Genomic DNA, 15,604 nt, shown 5'->3' with positions numbered 1-15,604 from the left:
CCACGCCCACTTTTCCGATATCGAAAATTTCGAAAAATAAAAAAATGCCATAATTCTGTACCAAATATGAAAAAAGAGATGAAACATGGTAATTGGATTGGTTTTTTGACGCAAAATATAACTTAAAAAAAAACTTTGTAAAATCGGTGTGACACCTACCATATTAAGTAGAAGAAAATGAAAAAGTTCTGCAGGGCGAAATCAAAAGCCCTTGGAATCTTGGCAGGAATATATAAATAAATTAGCGGTACCCGACAGAAGATGTTCTGGGTCACCCTGGTCCACATTTTGGTCGATATCTCGAAAACGCCTTCACATATACAACTAAGGGCTACCCCCTTTTAAAACCCTCATTAATACTTTTAATTTGATACCCATATCGTACAAAGACATTCTAGAGTCAACCCCTGGTCCACCCTTATCGCGATATCTCGAAAAGGCGTCCACCTATAGAACTAAGGCCCACTACGTTTTAAATAATCATTAACACTTTTCATTTGATACACATGTAATTTTGCTAAATGTTGATTTTCCCTTATTTTGTCTCCAAAGCTCTCAGCTGAGTATGTAATGTTCGGTTACACTCGAACTTAGCTTTCCTTACTTGTTTATTGATAAGCACGTTGTTTAATTAAACACCAAGCAATTACACGGAAGTATATCAGCACCACCTGAAAATGTGAGTGCCTGTGCGTATACGTAGCATTTTATTATTACGTATAAACAAATAAAAAAATTTTCAATAAAATAATATTGCGATTATAAACTGAGATATAACCTAACCTATATTACAGTTAGATCGAACTTCACACGGGATGCAAAACAAATTTAAAATCGGTTCAGTAGTTTAGGAGTCCATCAGGAACAAACATAGTGACACGTGATTTTGATATATTAAGAAGATTAATAAATAATAATTTTATTTTGATGTTTTACGAATTCTTAAACCTGTTAGTCTGTAGTAACTCTTGTTGTCGTTATAAAATTCCAATTAGCATAACAAATTTTACTCTCCTCCAGGAAATATTGCAACTATAGGAGTCGAAATGGACCACCCCACCGATATAAGACACTTTTGAGAAAAATTTTGACACAATTTTTCCTTTCCCAACTAATTAGCGACTAATAAATAAGGAAATACCAGCTTAGTCGCATTTCAACAAGTGTAGGGTGTCAGATTTTACGAGGATGCTTCGCTAGCTTTTTTTTTCCTTCGCAACTAATAAGCGAATAGTTTGCAACAAAATACCGCCCTATTAATTCTTAGATCAGCTGAAGGCGCTGCGCTAACTTCACTTCGATAATATTTGTTATGGTCAATTTCGTTATCAAGAAGACTAGACGTGAGGATAGGCGAATTTTCCAATTTACCACAAAACAAAAACTTTCTTATAACCTTGTCTCGTTCTTTTAATCACAACTAAAAATACCTATATTTAAATTTATTTTCTTCTTCAAGCCATGAAGCAAAATTTCCAAGAAAATAAACTTTGGTGTAATTCCATCTTATACGAAGCTTTGATAAAAAATTCTAACTTTACTGCAGCATACATCATACATCCCCTCGTATCTATTTATTTCTTCCCTAAAACAGTACACACGTGTTCTAGAAGGGCTTTATCCTTTTGCTTTTGGCCACGTTCTGCAACCCACACCTCAAACAACTGCCTCCTTGTTATCGTCATTATATCAAAACGGGGACCTACTGGATGAAGAATCATTTGAGTTATATGTAATAATATTGAATTATTGCAGAAATATAAAAATTATTGTGGTTTAGCGTGGTTCAAACTTTTGGCAGGCTTTTCTTTTCACGGTTTTATATATTTTCGGCACAAAAATAATACACATTAAAAACTGATAATTTCGTAAAAAAATACTAAACCAAAAAACTTTTGAACACTTGCAGAATAATATAATTACGTGCAGATTTTAAGTAACCAAAAAATATTTCAGCTTTTCTTTCACCACAAATTTTATTTAATTTTAAACCACGCATTATTTCACTTCTGTAAATTGCACTACTTAGCGCGTCATCAACAACTTACAGTTTGACAGCAGATTATACAATGAAGAACAATAATTATAAGAAATGATAATTACCGTTATATACTGTGGACATTTCAAAAACAAACTGCATTCAAATTTAAAAAAAAAAAAAAGTTCTTGATAATTTTTACTTTTTCCCGTCTTAACCAAGCAAAAATGCCACTGTGCGGCGGCTACATACCATAATCAAAAAAATAAAGCAAAGCTTGAAGTCAACCGTAGCCCAAGCATTGGCTACAAACAAAAATTTTAGGAAACAGATTTCTTTGATCAGCGATAACTCCAACTATCGGGCACTCACTATAAGGGCACGTTCATCACTATCGAAAAAAAAATTTGATTGAGCCATCTCCGTCCGTCCGTTAACACGATAACTTGAGTAAATATTGAGATATCTTCACCAAATTTGGTACACGAGCCAGAATAGATTGGTATTGAAAATCAGCGAAATCGGACGATAACCACGCCCACTTTTTATATATATAACATTTTGGAAAACACAAAAACCTGATTGTTCAGTAAATAATACACCTAGAATGTCGAAATTTGATATATGGACTGATATTGATACTCTTGATAAAAATTTGAAAAAAAATTTTAAAATGAGCTTGGCACAGCCCACAAGTGATAAAATACATTTTACAAATATTATTAATCATAAATCAAAAATCGGTAAACCTATCGTAACAAAATTCGGCGGAGAGGCTGCCTTTATTATAAGGAATGCTTTGAAGAAAAACAAACGAAATCGGTTAAGGACCACGCCCACTTTTATATAAAAGATTTTTAAAAGGGTCGTGGACGAATAAAATAAGCTATATCTTTGCAAAAAAGAGCTTTATATCAATGGTGTTTCATTTCCCAAGTGTATTTATAACAATAAATAGGAAGAATTTCCAATTTAAAAAAATGGGTGTGGCACCGCCCCTTTTATGACTAAGCAATTTTCTATGTTTCGGGAGCCATAACTCGAAGAAAAATTAAGGGATCGTAATAAATTGGGTGCACAAATTTTCCCTATAGCAGGAAATATTTCTAAAAAAAATGGACGAGATTGGTTAAAGACCACGCCCACTTTTATATAAAAGATTTTTAAAAGGGTCGTAGGCGAAAATAATAAGCTATATCTTATCGAAAAAGAGCTTTGTATCAATATAATTTTACTTTCTAAATCTATATATATAAAAATAAGTGCACATTTTTGGTGTTACTTTATAACTTGAGACCGGATCCACCAAATTCAGCCAAATTTCTACAGTACATTTGGGCTATCATCTAGACGGTTTCTGTAAAGTTTGATTGAATTTGGTCGGTTCATGAGGTATATCACACCAAGCTACGGCTACCAATAGATGGTACTTATTTGCGTTATTTCATGAAATAGAATAGGTGGTGCTTATTTCCATTTTGCATTATTCAATGGAATTGACGTTTCTAGAATTATAATTTGATGTTCGGAATTTCTCAAGTGAAAACCAAACAAAAAAGAACTCATTTTTTTGTTTTGTTTTTTATTTTTTTTTTTTTCATAAAAACAGTAAAAAAAATAAATGAACTGGATTTAAGTAAATTCGGTATATGCTGTACTTCAATTTGGTGAGTAATGTCCCACTAAATTTATTAAGTGTGATTTTGTTGTGTCAAAGAAACAACATTGTAATAGAATTGCGTTGCTTTTCTTCAGAAACCAAATAATAGATAATCTTGGAAATTGCTGACCGACTGCATTTTGATGAAGATGTCATACATTTCACATCGGCAAATTCGTTTTTGGCTGGGATTTTGGCAACAAGAATTTAAGAGTATCGAGTTCATCGCATTTTTTACGACGAAGCGCTGATGCATTATTTCGGTCAATATTTTAGATTTCTCGAAATCAAAACCCGACATTCCGCAAATACCAACTGGTTCTTTTCAAATGGTAGCTTTCTTACTGAAAATTTACAATATCTCTTCATTACACAACAGTCCCAACAAACAACGGTTCGGCGCAACGTGTTCAATCTTCTTTCACGACTAGAAATCACTTATTGGGAAAACGAATATACAGAATCGTTGATTGTTGCCATTCAACTTGCAAATTTACGACTACCAAATCTGATAGCCATAAGATTTACATATACAATGTTTCTTCGAAATACGGATCAAGTCAACACTAGAAACATTCGCCCACCTGTTTTCGAATCAATATCGCTACATCTATTTGGTAACCTAACTCATGGAACCCTCGAGTTCAACGAATATATTCACCAGCGTCCCGAAAATTGTTGTTCCTACTGTAAGCATAAAGTAAACCCTTTACATCCGTAATATAAGATAAGCTATGTGCGTTGAGCTTTAGTTGCATTTGACAGGCGCGGGCAGTTGGCAACGCGCATGTCAAATGCACTGCGGCGTCACTGAATAAAAATTAGATACTGACGCAATAATTTCCGGCAATTTCACGAACGGCGTACATTTTGTATATCTAAGAAATTAAAATAAAGTAATTCTTTTTAAAAGAGAAATAAATTCGGTTTGAGTCTTTTTAATGGAATTGAAGGTGTGGCGGAGACGGTACGGTAAAATTTCTTGGCAATATATAACATGGCGACGATTTGGAGGCGGCACCCTCCAAGACATCTATATACACTTACTAAATTTTACTCTGATGCCTTAAGAATAAAAAAATTAAAAAAAAAAGTAATGAAGAAAGGTATTTATGATGTGTTGTACTGATTCCTCTGCATCTGATCGAGTTTTCTTAAACAAGAGTATGAACAATGGAAAGAGATACACCACAACACAACAAATCTGTCACATCGTACTTTCGGTGTATATTGACATTATTATACTCAGTTGAGCAGAGCTCACAGAGTATATTAACTTTGATTGGATAACGGTTGGTTGTACATGTATAAAGGAATCGAGATAGATATAGACTTCCATATATCAAAATCATCAGTATCGAAAAAAATTCGATTGAGCCATGTCCGTCCGTCCGTCCGTTAACACGATAACTTGAGTAAATTTTCAGGTATCTTGATGAAATTTGGTATGTACGTTCCCGGGCACTCATCTCAGATCGCTATTTAAAATGAACGATATCGGACTATAACCACGCCCAATTTTTCGATATCGAAAATTTCGAAAAAGTGAAACAATTCATTACCAAATACGGATAAAGCGATGAAACTTGGTAGGTGAGTCGAACTTTTGACGCAGAATAGAAAAATAGTAAAATTTTGTACAATGGGCGTGGCACCGCCCACTTTGAAAAGAAGGTAATTTAGAAGTTATACAAGCTGTAATTTGGCAGTCGTTGAAGACAGCATGATGAAATATGGCAGGAACGTTACTCTTATTACTATATGTATGCTTAATAAAAATTAGCAAAATCGGAGAACGACCACGCCCACTTTTTAAAAAAAAAATTTTTTAAGTCAAATTTTAAAAGAAAAGTTAATATTGTAACGAATTTTCTTGCAAATCCTCTTATTTGCCCTTTTTGCTAAGTTCGTATCACTAAACTAATGAATAAATACCTCCAGTATTGAATAATGGAAAAATTGCCTTTATTAAAGTACTTCACAATAACACTCTTCACTCTTCTAATCCATGGTTTCCCAGTGGTTTGTATGCGGTAGATGGTATCACTGATCTTCTTCACAACTTTGTACGTGCCTTCCCAACTCCACCGAAATTTGGCTGGAACACCTTTCCGCCGGTGAAGGTTGTTTAACAGTACCAAATCTCCCTCCAAGAAACCTTCCGAATTATTTTCCTTGTCATACCTGTGTTTCATCTTACTACTCATTATCCTGGATCGTTCCCTCGCACTCTGTTGCTTGGCCAATGAACTACTTCGTAGAGCTTGCGCTTGACGGATTGGCTTCGCATAATCAGTATCGTTCCCACGTTTCACAACAGTAGTGCGCTCTGGCTTGAAACTACCCTCGCATTCTTTCTCGGAAATTCGTTGCTTCGTTTTCCTGCGTCTTTTGGGTTTTGTCAATGCCAGTGTTTCTCTCGCAGGTACTTTTAATTTTGCTTTATTTGGCCCATTCGAATTATTAACCTTTGCCTTTGACTTCCGTGGTTTTTGACGGGTCTTTTCCACCAGTACTCGATTACTACTGAACCCTTCCTCCAACTTGAAGTTAAGTGGTATATCCTGGTTCTCATAACGCATCACCCTTCTCTGCATATCGATCTTGATGTCATGGTCAAGCAAGAAGTCCACTCCCAATATGACTTCTTCAACGATTTTCGCCACAACGAATTTGTGTAGAACCGTGACCTTTCCAATCAAGACTTCACAGATCACTTCTCCCTGAACTTGGTTATACTCGCCAGTGACCGTACGCAACCTTGCTCCAGGTAACGGTTTTACTCTCCTGTTGACCAAGTCATATCGGATCAAGGAATGAGATGCGCCCGTATCTACAGTCAGTACACGTTCTTTGCCATCCACATTTCCTCTGACGGTAAGACTGCTCGATTTTCTACCAATTTGCGACACAGATATCACAGGACATTCAATAGATGGGGCAAGTTTTCGTTATATACATCTGACACGCTCTTTCTCATCTCCTCCAGCTTTGCGTTTACGGCCACCCACATTGTTGGAACTATTAGGACCAAGATCGCAATGACGTGCAATGTAACCGGACTTCCCGCATTTGATAACTTTTTCACTCCGCTTTTGCGATCTTTTCAGCGCCTCCAATATTGCGTCTATCCAGTCTGGCTTTTCCACTTCCACGCGATGAGCTTTGTATGCGGGCTTACTCAAAATTGACGCTGTTTCCTGAGTGAGTGTGTGGGATACCGTTTCAGCAAATGTTAGTTTTGGATTCGCATATGAAGCCCGCTTCGTTTCCACATCTCGTATGCCATTTATGAAGCTCTGGATTTTTACCCTTTCAGTGCATTCCACGGGTGCGTCCACATTTGCTAGATGAGCAAATCTTTCAATATCTGAAGCAAACTGCTGCAATGTCTCATTTGCTTTTTGGTAGCGGTTTTGCAACTCAATTTGGAATATCTGTTTTCTATGCTCGCTTCCGTAACGTCTCTCTAAAGCGCTCATCAATGTTTCGTAGTTGTTCCGGTCGTACTCTGGGATGGTCTGTAACATTTCTGCAGCTGGTCCTTTTAAAGCTACGAAAAATGCAGCAACTTTATCTTCGGCATGCCAGTTGTTCACTGTTGCAGTCTTCTCAAATTGTAGCTTAAAGACCTGGAAAGGAACAGAACCGTCAAAGGATGGTGTTTTTACCTTCTCCATCTGAGATGCCATATATGTCTTCTGTTCTTCCAGTTGAGATGACATTTGCGACGACATTTCGGATATGCACGTTTCTTGTGCTTCAATCTTCGATGTTATTTCAGATGACATTTCTAAAATACGTGTCTCCTGTGATTCCGTCTTGGATGCCATATATATCTTCTGTTCTTCCAGTTGAGATGACATTGGCGACGACATTGATGTTAGTGTTGATGTTTGTGCAGATATTGCAGCCAATATCATGTTCAAGTCTGTGCTCGTAACTGTCTGCGATTTTTCATTTTTCTCTTAAATTTTTGTTGTTGTCTCGTCCCCATCAGGATAAAAGACATACTTGTCCACAGCAATTCCTTGCGACTCCATTACCTCTCGTAGCCGTGTTTCAAGTTCGATCTTATTGCCGGTTGTATTCAATCCACGGCTCTCCAACTCCTTCTTCAGTTGCTGGATCCTCAACTCACTCAACTTTGTCATGTCCAAGTTGTATTCACAGTCTTCGGAATTTATTTAACAATTCCTCTTCTGACACCAATTGTAACGAATTTACTTGCAAATCCTCTTATTTGCACTTTTTGCTAAGTTCGTATCACTAAACTGTTGAATAAATAACTCCAATATTGAATAATGGAAAAATGGCCTTTATTAAAGTACTTCACAATAACACTTATACTTTGCAACTAGCTGGCTTAATAACCAAACTGATACTTTAAATGAACTGACTTTCAAAATAATACTGCTATGGCTCGCTAGATAGCGTCTTAATCGAAACTGCTGATAGCTCAAATCAAACTCAATTCCAGCGCCTCTACATTTTCTGCCTTTTATAGTCTCTGATTTCAACGTTCGCATCTTCTGGCCGCTTCCAGAATCTACTAGTTACCGTCAGATCTCAAACTTCTCAGCTGTAACTACAATGCCTCGATTTTATAGCTTCTCTCATTGCGTATTTCAGGAGTATCTCAGATATATGCATGTGTTTGTGCATTGACTCTCCGCTGCTCGTATACGAACATGGTACATATGTGTAGACGCAATTATTGTTTCGTTTATGTAGATACATAATGATTGAATTATTGATGTGAATTCACGTCACTGCCTAGCATCGGCCTAAAGATAGCAGCACCCCTTAATTTTGCTAATATTCGTAACAATATCTTTAAGGTATATAAGTAAATTATGTCAACATTCCAGTAATGATATGGTGTAACAAAATACAAAAATAAATTAAATTTTCAAAATGGGCGTGGCTCCGCCCTTTTTCATTTAATTTGTCTAGGATACTTTTAATGCCATATGTCGAACAAAACATTACCAATCCTTGTGAAATTTGGTAGAGACTTAGATTCTAGGACGATAACTGTTTTCTGTGAAAAAGGGCGAAATCGGTTGAAACCACGCCCAGTTTATATACACAGTCGACCGTCTGTCCTTCCGCTCGGCCGTTAATACGATAACTTGAGCACAAATCGATATATCTTTACTAAACTCAGTTCACGTACTTATCTGAACTCAATTTGTATTGGTGTAAAAAATGGCCGAAATCCGACTATGACCACGCCCACTTTTTCGATATCGAAAATTACGAAAAATGAAAAAAATGCCATAATTATATACCAACTTCTGATAAAAATTGCTCTGTGCTGTAATTCTAAAGCCATAAAATCACTGTCCAAAAGGTGACGCAGTTCATTGATTTGTCTACAGTGTTAGGAAAGCCTCTTGATTAAAATAATAAAATGTAAAGATAATGTTTCAACCGTCAGAAACTTTAAATAAACCGCAATCAGTTGTTAGATATCAAGCAAACCTACAGAAGCCCGTCAAATTGAGAACACATATTTTAAATTTGATTGGTAAGATTATTCAGTAACCTTACGGTCTAATATTTAATACCGGACAACGGAATACTGCCAGAGTACCGACGAAAAATTATGGCCTTTTCTCATGAAGGCGTACACATTTTGATATTAGACAGTGAAAAGTAATAACCCAAACCAAGGTTCATTATTCCCTTTTATAGAAAAGTGTAGTGAAACACACATATGGAAAGAATTTTTCAACTCCAATTTGCCTCCAAATTGCCTTGATTTTTACCGATGGCCAAAAAGGCAAAACGTTCTCCAGAAAAAAATTTCGATTATGTAACAAGTAAGGAAGTCTAAGTTTGGGAGAAACCGAACATTACGTACCCAGCTGTACACTTGAAATGCTGTTGTTGTTTGTTTTGTGTGCTTAATAGTGTTACAAGGCTGGCAATAATACGTATACATATGGTTCTATTCTGAACTAATTTTTCTTCGAGTTATGGCTCCCGAAACATAGAAAATTGATTAGTCATAAAAGGGGAGGTGCCAGGTCCATTATTTAAAATATGAAGTTTTTGCTATTTATTGTTATAAATCCACTTGAGAAATGAAATATCATTGATATAAAGCTCTTTTTGCAAAGATATAGCTTATTTTATTTTTCCACGACCCTTTTAAAAATCTTTTATATAAAAGTGGGCGTGGTCCTTAACCGATTTCGTTAATTTTTCTTCAAAGCATTCCTTATAGTAAAGTCAACCCCTCTGCCGAATTTTGTTACGATAGGTTTAACGATTTTTGTTTTATGATTAATAATATTTGTAAAATTAATTTTATCACAAGTGGGCGGTGCCACGCCCGTTTAAAAAATTTTTTCAAATTTTTATCAAGAGTCTCAATATCAGTACACACGCCAAATTTCTACATTCTAGGTGTAATATTTACTAAATAATCAGGTTTTTTGTGTTTTCCAAAATTTTATATATATAAAAAGTGAGCGTGGTTATCATCCGATTTCGCTCATTTTCATTACCAATCTATTCTGGATCCAGATAAGCTCGTGCACCAAATTTGGTGAAGATATCTTAATATTTACTCAAGTTATAGTGTTAATGGACAGACGGACGGACATGGCTCAATCAAATTTTTTTTTTAGATACTGATGATTTTGATATATGGAAGTCTATATCTATCTCGATTCCTTTATACCAGTACAACCAACCTTTATCCAATCAAAGTTATAATACGCTGTGTATAAGTACAGCTGGGTATAAAAAAAGTTTAAGACAAAAATTGCAAAGCATCTGCCTAACAAGATGGGCCAATGTCATGAAGCGGTATCCACTTACATCGAACTTCAGCCAGCAATATGCGAAGCCTTTGAAGAGATAGCAGAAGGGAAAAACGACAAATCTCCAGCAAAAGATTCTCAGTTTGAAGCTGCTATTTCTAGCGTGCAATTCCAAACGTTGCTGTTGTTGTTGTAGCGATAAGGACACTCCCGAAGGCCTTGAGGAGTATTATCGATGTTGTGGCGGATGCAAATCCGGTACGCTCCGGTAACAAGCACAATAAAAGTACCGGCCCGACCATCTCGGGAAACGATTTGTTATGACCACATGAAACCTTCTAGGCCATACCGCCCTCCCACCCCTTGATCCATCAGGAGTTCGGGTTTGCCAGAGCCTCGGCTGTTAATGAAACGGGATTCGCCACGGTTAGGTGAGGTTGACAATTGGGTTGGATAAGCTACATATATAATGCGCTGGCAACCCCTTGAGAGAGTTGCGCTACAAAAGAAACCACGCATCAGTAAACATCAATTAAATAGATGTAGCGTTGATATTGAGAGCGTCGAAGATTATTACAGAATCGCATTCTATATTCCATTCCTTGATGCATTCATAACACATATCAAGAGCCGTTACATGAAACACCAACTAATTTTCAAAAATTTCGGTGTTTTGTTCCCCAAAAATTAATACAACACTGAAAAATGCAATAAACTGCATGAATTTTATGAAAGTGTTGTGACTTGTTCCTAGCCCGAGTTTGCAATGGAAGTCAAAATGTGGAGAAGGCGAGTCGATGGTCGGAATTTTAAAAACGTGTTTGATGCTCTTGAGGTGGATACAGTTTTGATGATTACCTACAAAATTTGTATGCTATATTTCTTATTTATCTTATTTTTTTAGATGGTGAATCCAAATGCTTTCGAACATGTCAAATAAGATATTGCGCATATTAGCCGTTCTACCAGTTTCGACAGCAACACCAGAACGCTCATTTTCTGCCCTCAAAAGGTTAAAATCATACTTGCGGAGTACCATCAGTCAAAAACGTTTGAATGGACTCATTTCATTGAATATCCATATTGATATACCACTTTCTGTAAACGAAGTACTAGAAGAGTTTTTCAAAAAACCTAGGCGATTGCTGGGAAATAGTTATGGGAAAAATTTGTTTTTTTATGCTGTAAGTATTTACAGCCATATTTTACTGACCGATTTTGTCTACGAACCAATTTTCATGTCATAAAAAAGGTACGAAAACTACCTCACTTCTACACCATCTTTTTCAGTTTTGTAATTATCAAGCTACAGATGCCCATTTGAACCCGAAAACCGTCCCCGTAAACCCGCCACTGTCTGTACCGATGGTTTCAAATTATGGGAAGGGTCGGTTCTGCTATTCACTGCGTCTATCCAGAAATTAAAAGATCCTTCAGGCTACCAGATCACTGTAATGTCTTTCAGTAGCGTCAATTTATATATTGCTAGTCAGGCCATCAAGGCAACAAACTCACACAGTACTTCACAAAGAAGTGTTCTGAAATGCAAACAAAAATTGGAGAGGTTTCGCTCAGTTCGGGTTCCCCATCATTAAGGCATAGAAAGTAAATCATAGGCCTGAGTTTGCAAAAAAGCTTGCTGCTCTCGATGAATCGATGGTAGGCATTCCAATTTGCTTGGGAGAAATCAGAAGGGGGCAGGAGGTGCACATGATTCATCAAGCAGAAGAGCGGGTTTGCAAAATTTCTGAGGTCATGCGCGAGTCCTACGATATAATACTTACAAAAATCCTAATATCTCTGAAAAGAACTATCTGCAACTGCATTCTGCCGCCACTGACATACTTACTTAATTGGTGCTTAACCGTTTAAACGGTTATGTCCGTCCAACAAGGCGTCGCTTTTTCTCTCTTCCAACTGGCGCCAATTGGTTACACCAAGGGGGTTTAAATCGTTTTCCAACTGGTCCTTCCAGCGGAGTGGGGGCCTCTCTCTGCTGCCATAGGCGTGTTCCGATAGAAACACCTTCTTAGCCGGAGCGACATCTTTCACTCGCATAACATGGACTAGCCAGCGCTCGTTAAACTCGTACAGCTCATCGTTAAATCTTCACGCCATTGTCAACGCGGAGGTCCATAAATCTTTCAAATAACTTTTCTCTCGAACACTCCCAGCGCCGCTTCATCTGATGTTGTCTTGGTCCATGCTTCTGCACCATATAGCAGGGCGGGTACGACAAGTGACTTGCTGAGTATGATTTTCGTTTGCCGAGAGAGGACTTGACTTTTCAATTGCCTACCTAGTCCAAAGTAGCATTTATTGGCAAGAGTGATTATTCGCCGTATTTCAGAGCTAATGTTGCTAGTGTTAATGCTGGTTCCCAAATAAGCGAAGTTTTTACTATTTCGAAATTATGGCTGCCACCAGAAGCGTGGTTGCTAAGCCGCATATGCGCTGACTCTTTGCTCGATGACAGCAGATACTTCGTTTTATCCTCGTTCACCATCAAACCGATCTTTACCGTTTCTTTTTCCAGTTTGGAGTAAGCATAACTAACGGCGCGGGTGTTTAGGCCGATGAAATCAATGTCATCAGCATATGCCAGTAATCGCACGCTTTTATAGAATATTTTTCCAGAGCGGTTAAGTTCTGCATCTAGTATAATTTTCTCCAGCATCAAATTAAAGAAATCGCACCATAGAGGATCACCCTGTCTGAAACCTCGTTTAGTTTCGAACGGTTCGAAAGGTTATGCCCAATTCTGACTGAGCTGATGGTATTGCTCAGTGTCATTTTGCGCAGCCGTATAAGTTTTTCGGGGAAACCAAATTCAGACATAGCGGCATATAGGCAGCTCCTTTTCGTACTGTCGAAGGCGGCTTTAAAATCGACAAAGAGGTGATGTATGTAAATTCTTTTTTCGCGGTTTTTTTTCAAGACTTGGCGCATTGTGAAAATCTGGTCGATGGTAGATTTACCAGGTCTGAAGCCGCAATAATAAGGCCCAATCAGCCGATTCATTGTGGGCTTCAATCTTTCGCAGAATACCCTTGACAAGACCTTATATGCGATATTAAGAAGGCTGACTCCACGATAGTTGGCGCAGTTTTCAATATCCCCTTTCTTGTGGACTGGGCAAAGAACACTTAGATTGCAATCGTCGGGCATGCAGTCGTCCGACCATATTTTGCGAAGAAGCTGATGCATGCGCCTTACCGATTCCTCGCCGCCGTATTTGAATAGTTCCGCAGGCAATCCATCAGCGCCCGCGGCCTTGTTGTTTTTCAATCTGGTTATTGCTATTCCGACTTCGTCATAATCGGGTGGGGGGATTGCGGGATCGTGTAAGTCATCCCTGGGCGATAAATCGCTGTCTCCATTTAGGAGAGCAGAGAAGTGTTCCCTCCATAATCTAAGTACTCTCTGGACATCAGTTACAAGGTCGCCGCTTTCGTTCTTACACGAGTTTGCCGAATTTTTTATATATATTATGCCTTGTCAGTAAGAGAAGATGTAGAAAGTGCGGGCTTCAGGAAGAAACGGTTTAATAAGTGTTGTGTTCGTGTCCTGTACCCGCCAGGTCAAGGCTATAGCTACAAGAGCGGCAGAGTTTTTACATCTTAAAGCAATTAGTAAGCTAGGTTTCCAGAAAATTTATAGTATAGTTATTGTATAACTTAAGCCATAGTGCCTAATTGAGGTTTTTTTCGTTTGGTTGTCAAACAAGTTCTGGTAAAACTTACACATTCACCTGACCTGTCAGTTCAACCTTACATATATCTACCGAATTTAACCACAATCCCACATCTTGGCTCAAACTCGCAAAGCCCTCTCTGACTATAAATCACTACGACTTAAGCCAACAGCTGTCATCAAATTGGAATGGCAGTAATACTTCGAAGGAAATTGTACATAAGTCACGGATATATATCCGACATTCGTTCCAAAACCGTTCTAAGTTAAATTCGTTCCACAATATAATAATTTTATATAAGTCAAATAAATAATATTTTTTTTTACACCTTGGACAGATCGCTATTCCACTCGTCTATAAACCTTAAATACAACAAATGTGGTTTAAAAATTTTGTTTTGCGCATAAACACATAAACAAAGGCATTCATATGTTGTTGTGTGATTTAAACAGATTCAAAAACTGAAATCTACATTTGCCTCAGCTGACAACCACTGCTTACCTAAACATAGACCTACATATACATAGTTTAAAATTTATTTAATATACATAAACTGACAATACATAAACTGGCAAATTGACGAACTTTTGCTTATTTATTAGTTTTCTAAGTGATAGATTTACGTGGTTAGATATAAAAGGGAAAAAGTAAATAAATTTGTTATTTCAAAATCACGTTTTCTTGCGATTTCATCATAACTCACCTTTATGTGCCGATCGATAAGCCAATTCAATTCAATATCATCATCATCTTCGCCGAATGGATTTATTAGAACTTCTGCGACTTTAAGCCAGCCGACGTAGAATACGAACTGAAAAAAGTGAAATATTGGTGTGAAAATATATATCTGAAATTTAAGGACTTGTGATCTGAAATATTGCACTCCTTTCTTTCCTTCTTGTCATATTTATACTCAGCTGAGCAGAGCTCATAGAGTACATTTATTTTGTTCGCATAACGGCAATTCGTAACGGCATAAACTAATCGAGATAGATATAGACTTCTATGTATCAAAATGATCTGGGCGAAAAAGAAATTCATTTAGCCATGTCCGTCCGTCCGTCTGTCCGTAAACACGATAACTTGAATAAATTTTGAGGAATCTTAATGAAATTTGGTATGTAAGTTCCTGGGCACTCATCTGAGATCACTATTTAAAATGAACGAAATCGGACTATAACCACACCCACTTTTTCGATATCGAAAATTTCGAAAAACCGAAAAAGTGCGATAATTCATTACCAAAGACGGCTAAAGCGATGAAACTTGGTAGGTGGATTGACCTTATGACGCAAAATATAAAATTAGTAAAATTTTGAACAATAGGCGTTTTAAAGAAGGTAATTTAAAAGTTTTCCAAGCCGCAGATATACAACTAAGGGTCACTTTAAAAACCCTCATTAATACCTCTAATTTGATACCCATACTGTGCAAACACATAATAGAGCCACCCCTGGTCCACCTTTATGGCGATATTTCGAAAAGCATCCACCTAT

The 15,604-nt window shown here is 37.2% G+C and overlaps 1 protein-coding gene across 18 annotated transcripts in view; it reads right to left on the bottom strand.

Annotated features, from left to right (window-relative positions):
* The window catches only part of Best2 (bestrophin 2), a 179,803-nt gene that overhangs the window by 16,269 nt on the left and 147,930 nt on the right, over positions 1 to 15,604 (bottom strand). For all 18 annotated transcript variants that reach the window (XM_067791826.1, XM_067791829.1, XM_067791835.1 and 15 more), the window contains one exon: positions 14,812 to 14,919. In XM_067791826.1, coding sequence (XP_067647927.1) covers positions 14,812 to 14,919 — 108 coding nt within the window. The remainder of the gene's footprint in view (positions 1 to 14,811; positions 14,920 to 15,604) is intronic.

This window comes from Eurosta solidaginis, chromosome 5, assembly GCF_040869045.1.
Source record: "Eurosta solidaginis isolate ZX-2024a chromosome 5, ASM4086904v1, whole genome shotgun sequence".
NCBI lineage: Eukaryota > Metazoa > Arthropoda > Insecta > Diptera > Tephritidae > Eurosta > Eurosta solidaginis.
The sequence above is the reverse complement of the archived record's forward strand: the minus strand, read 5'-3'. Positions and strand labels throughout refer to the sequence as shown.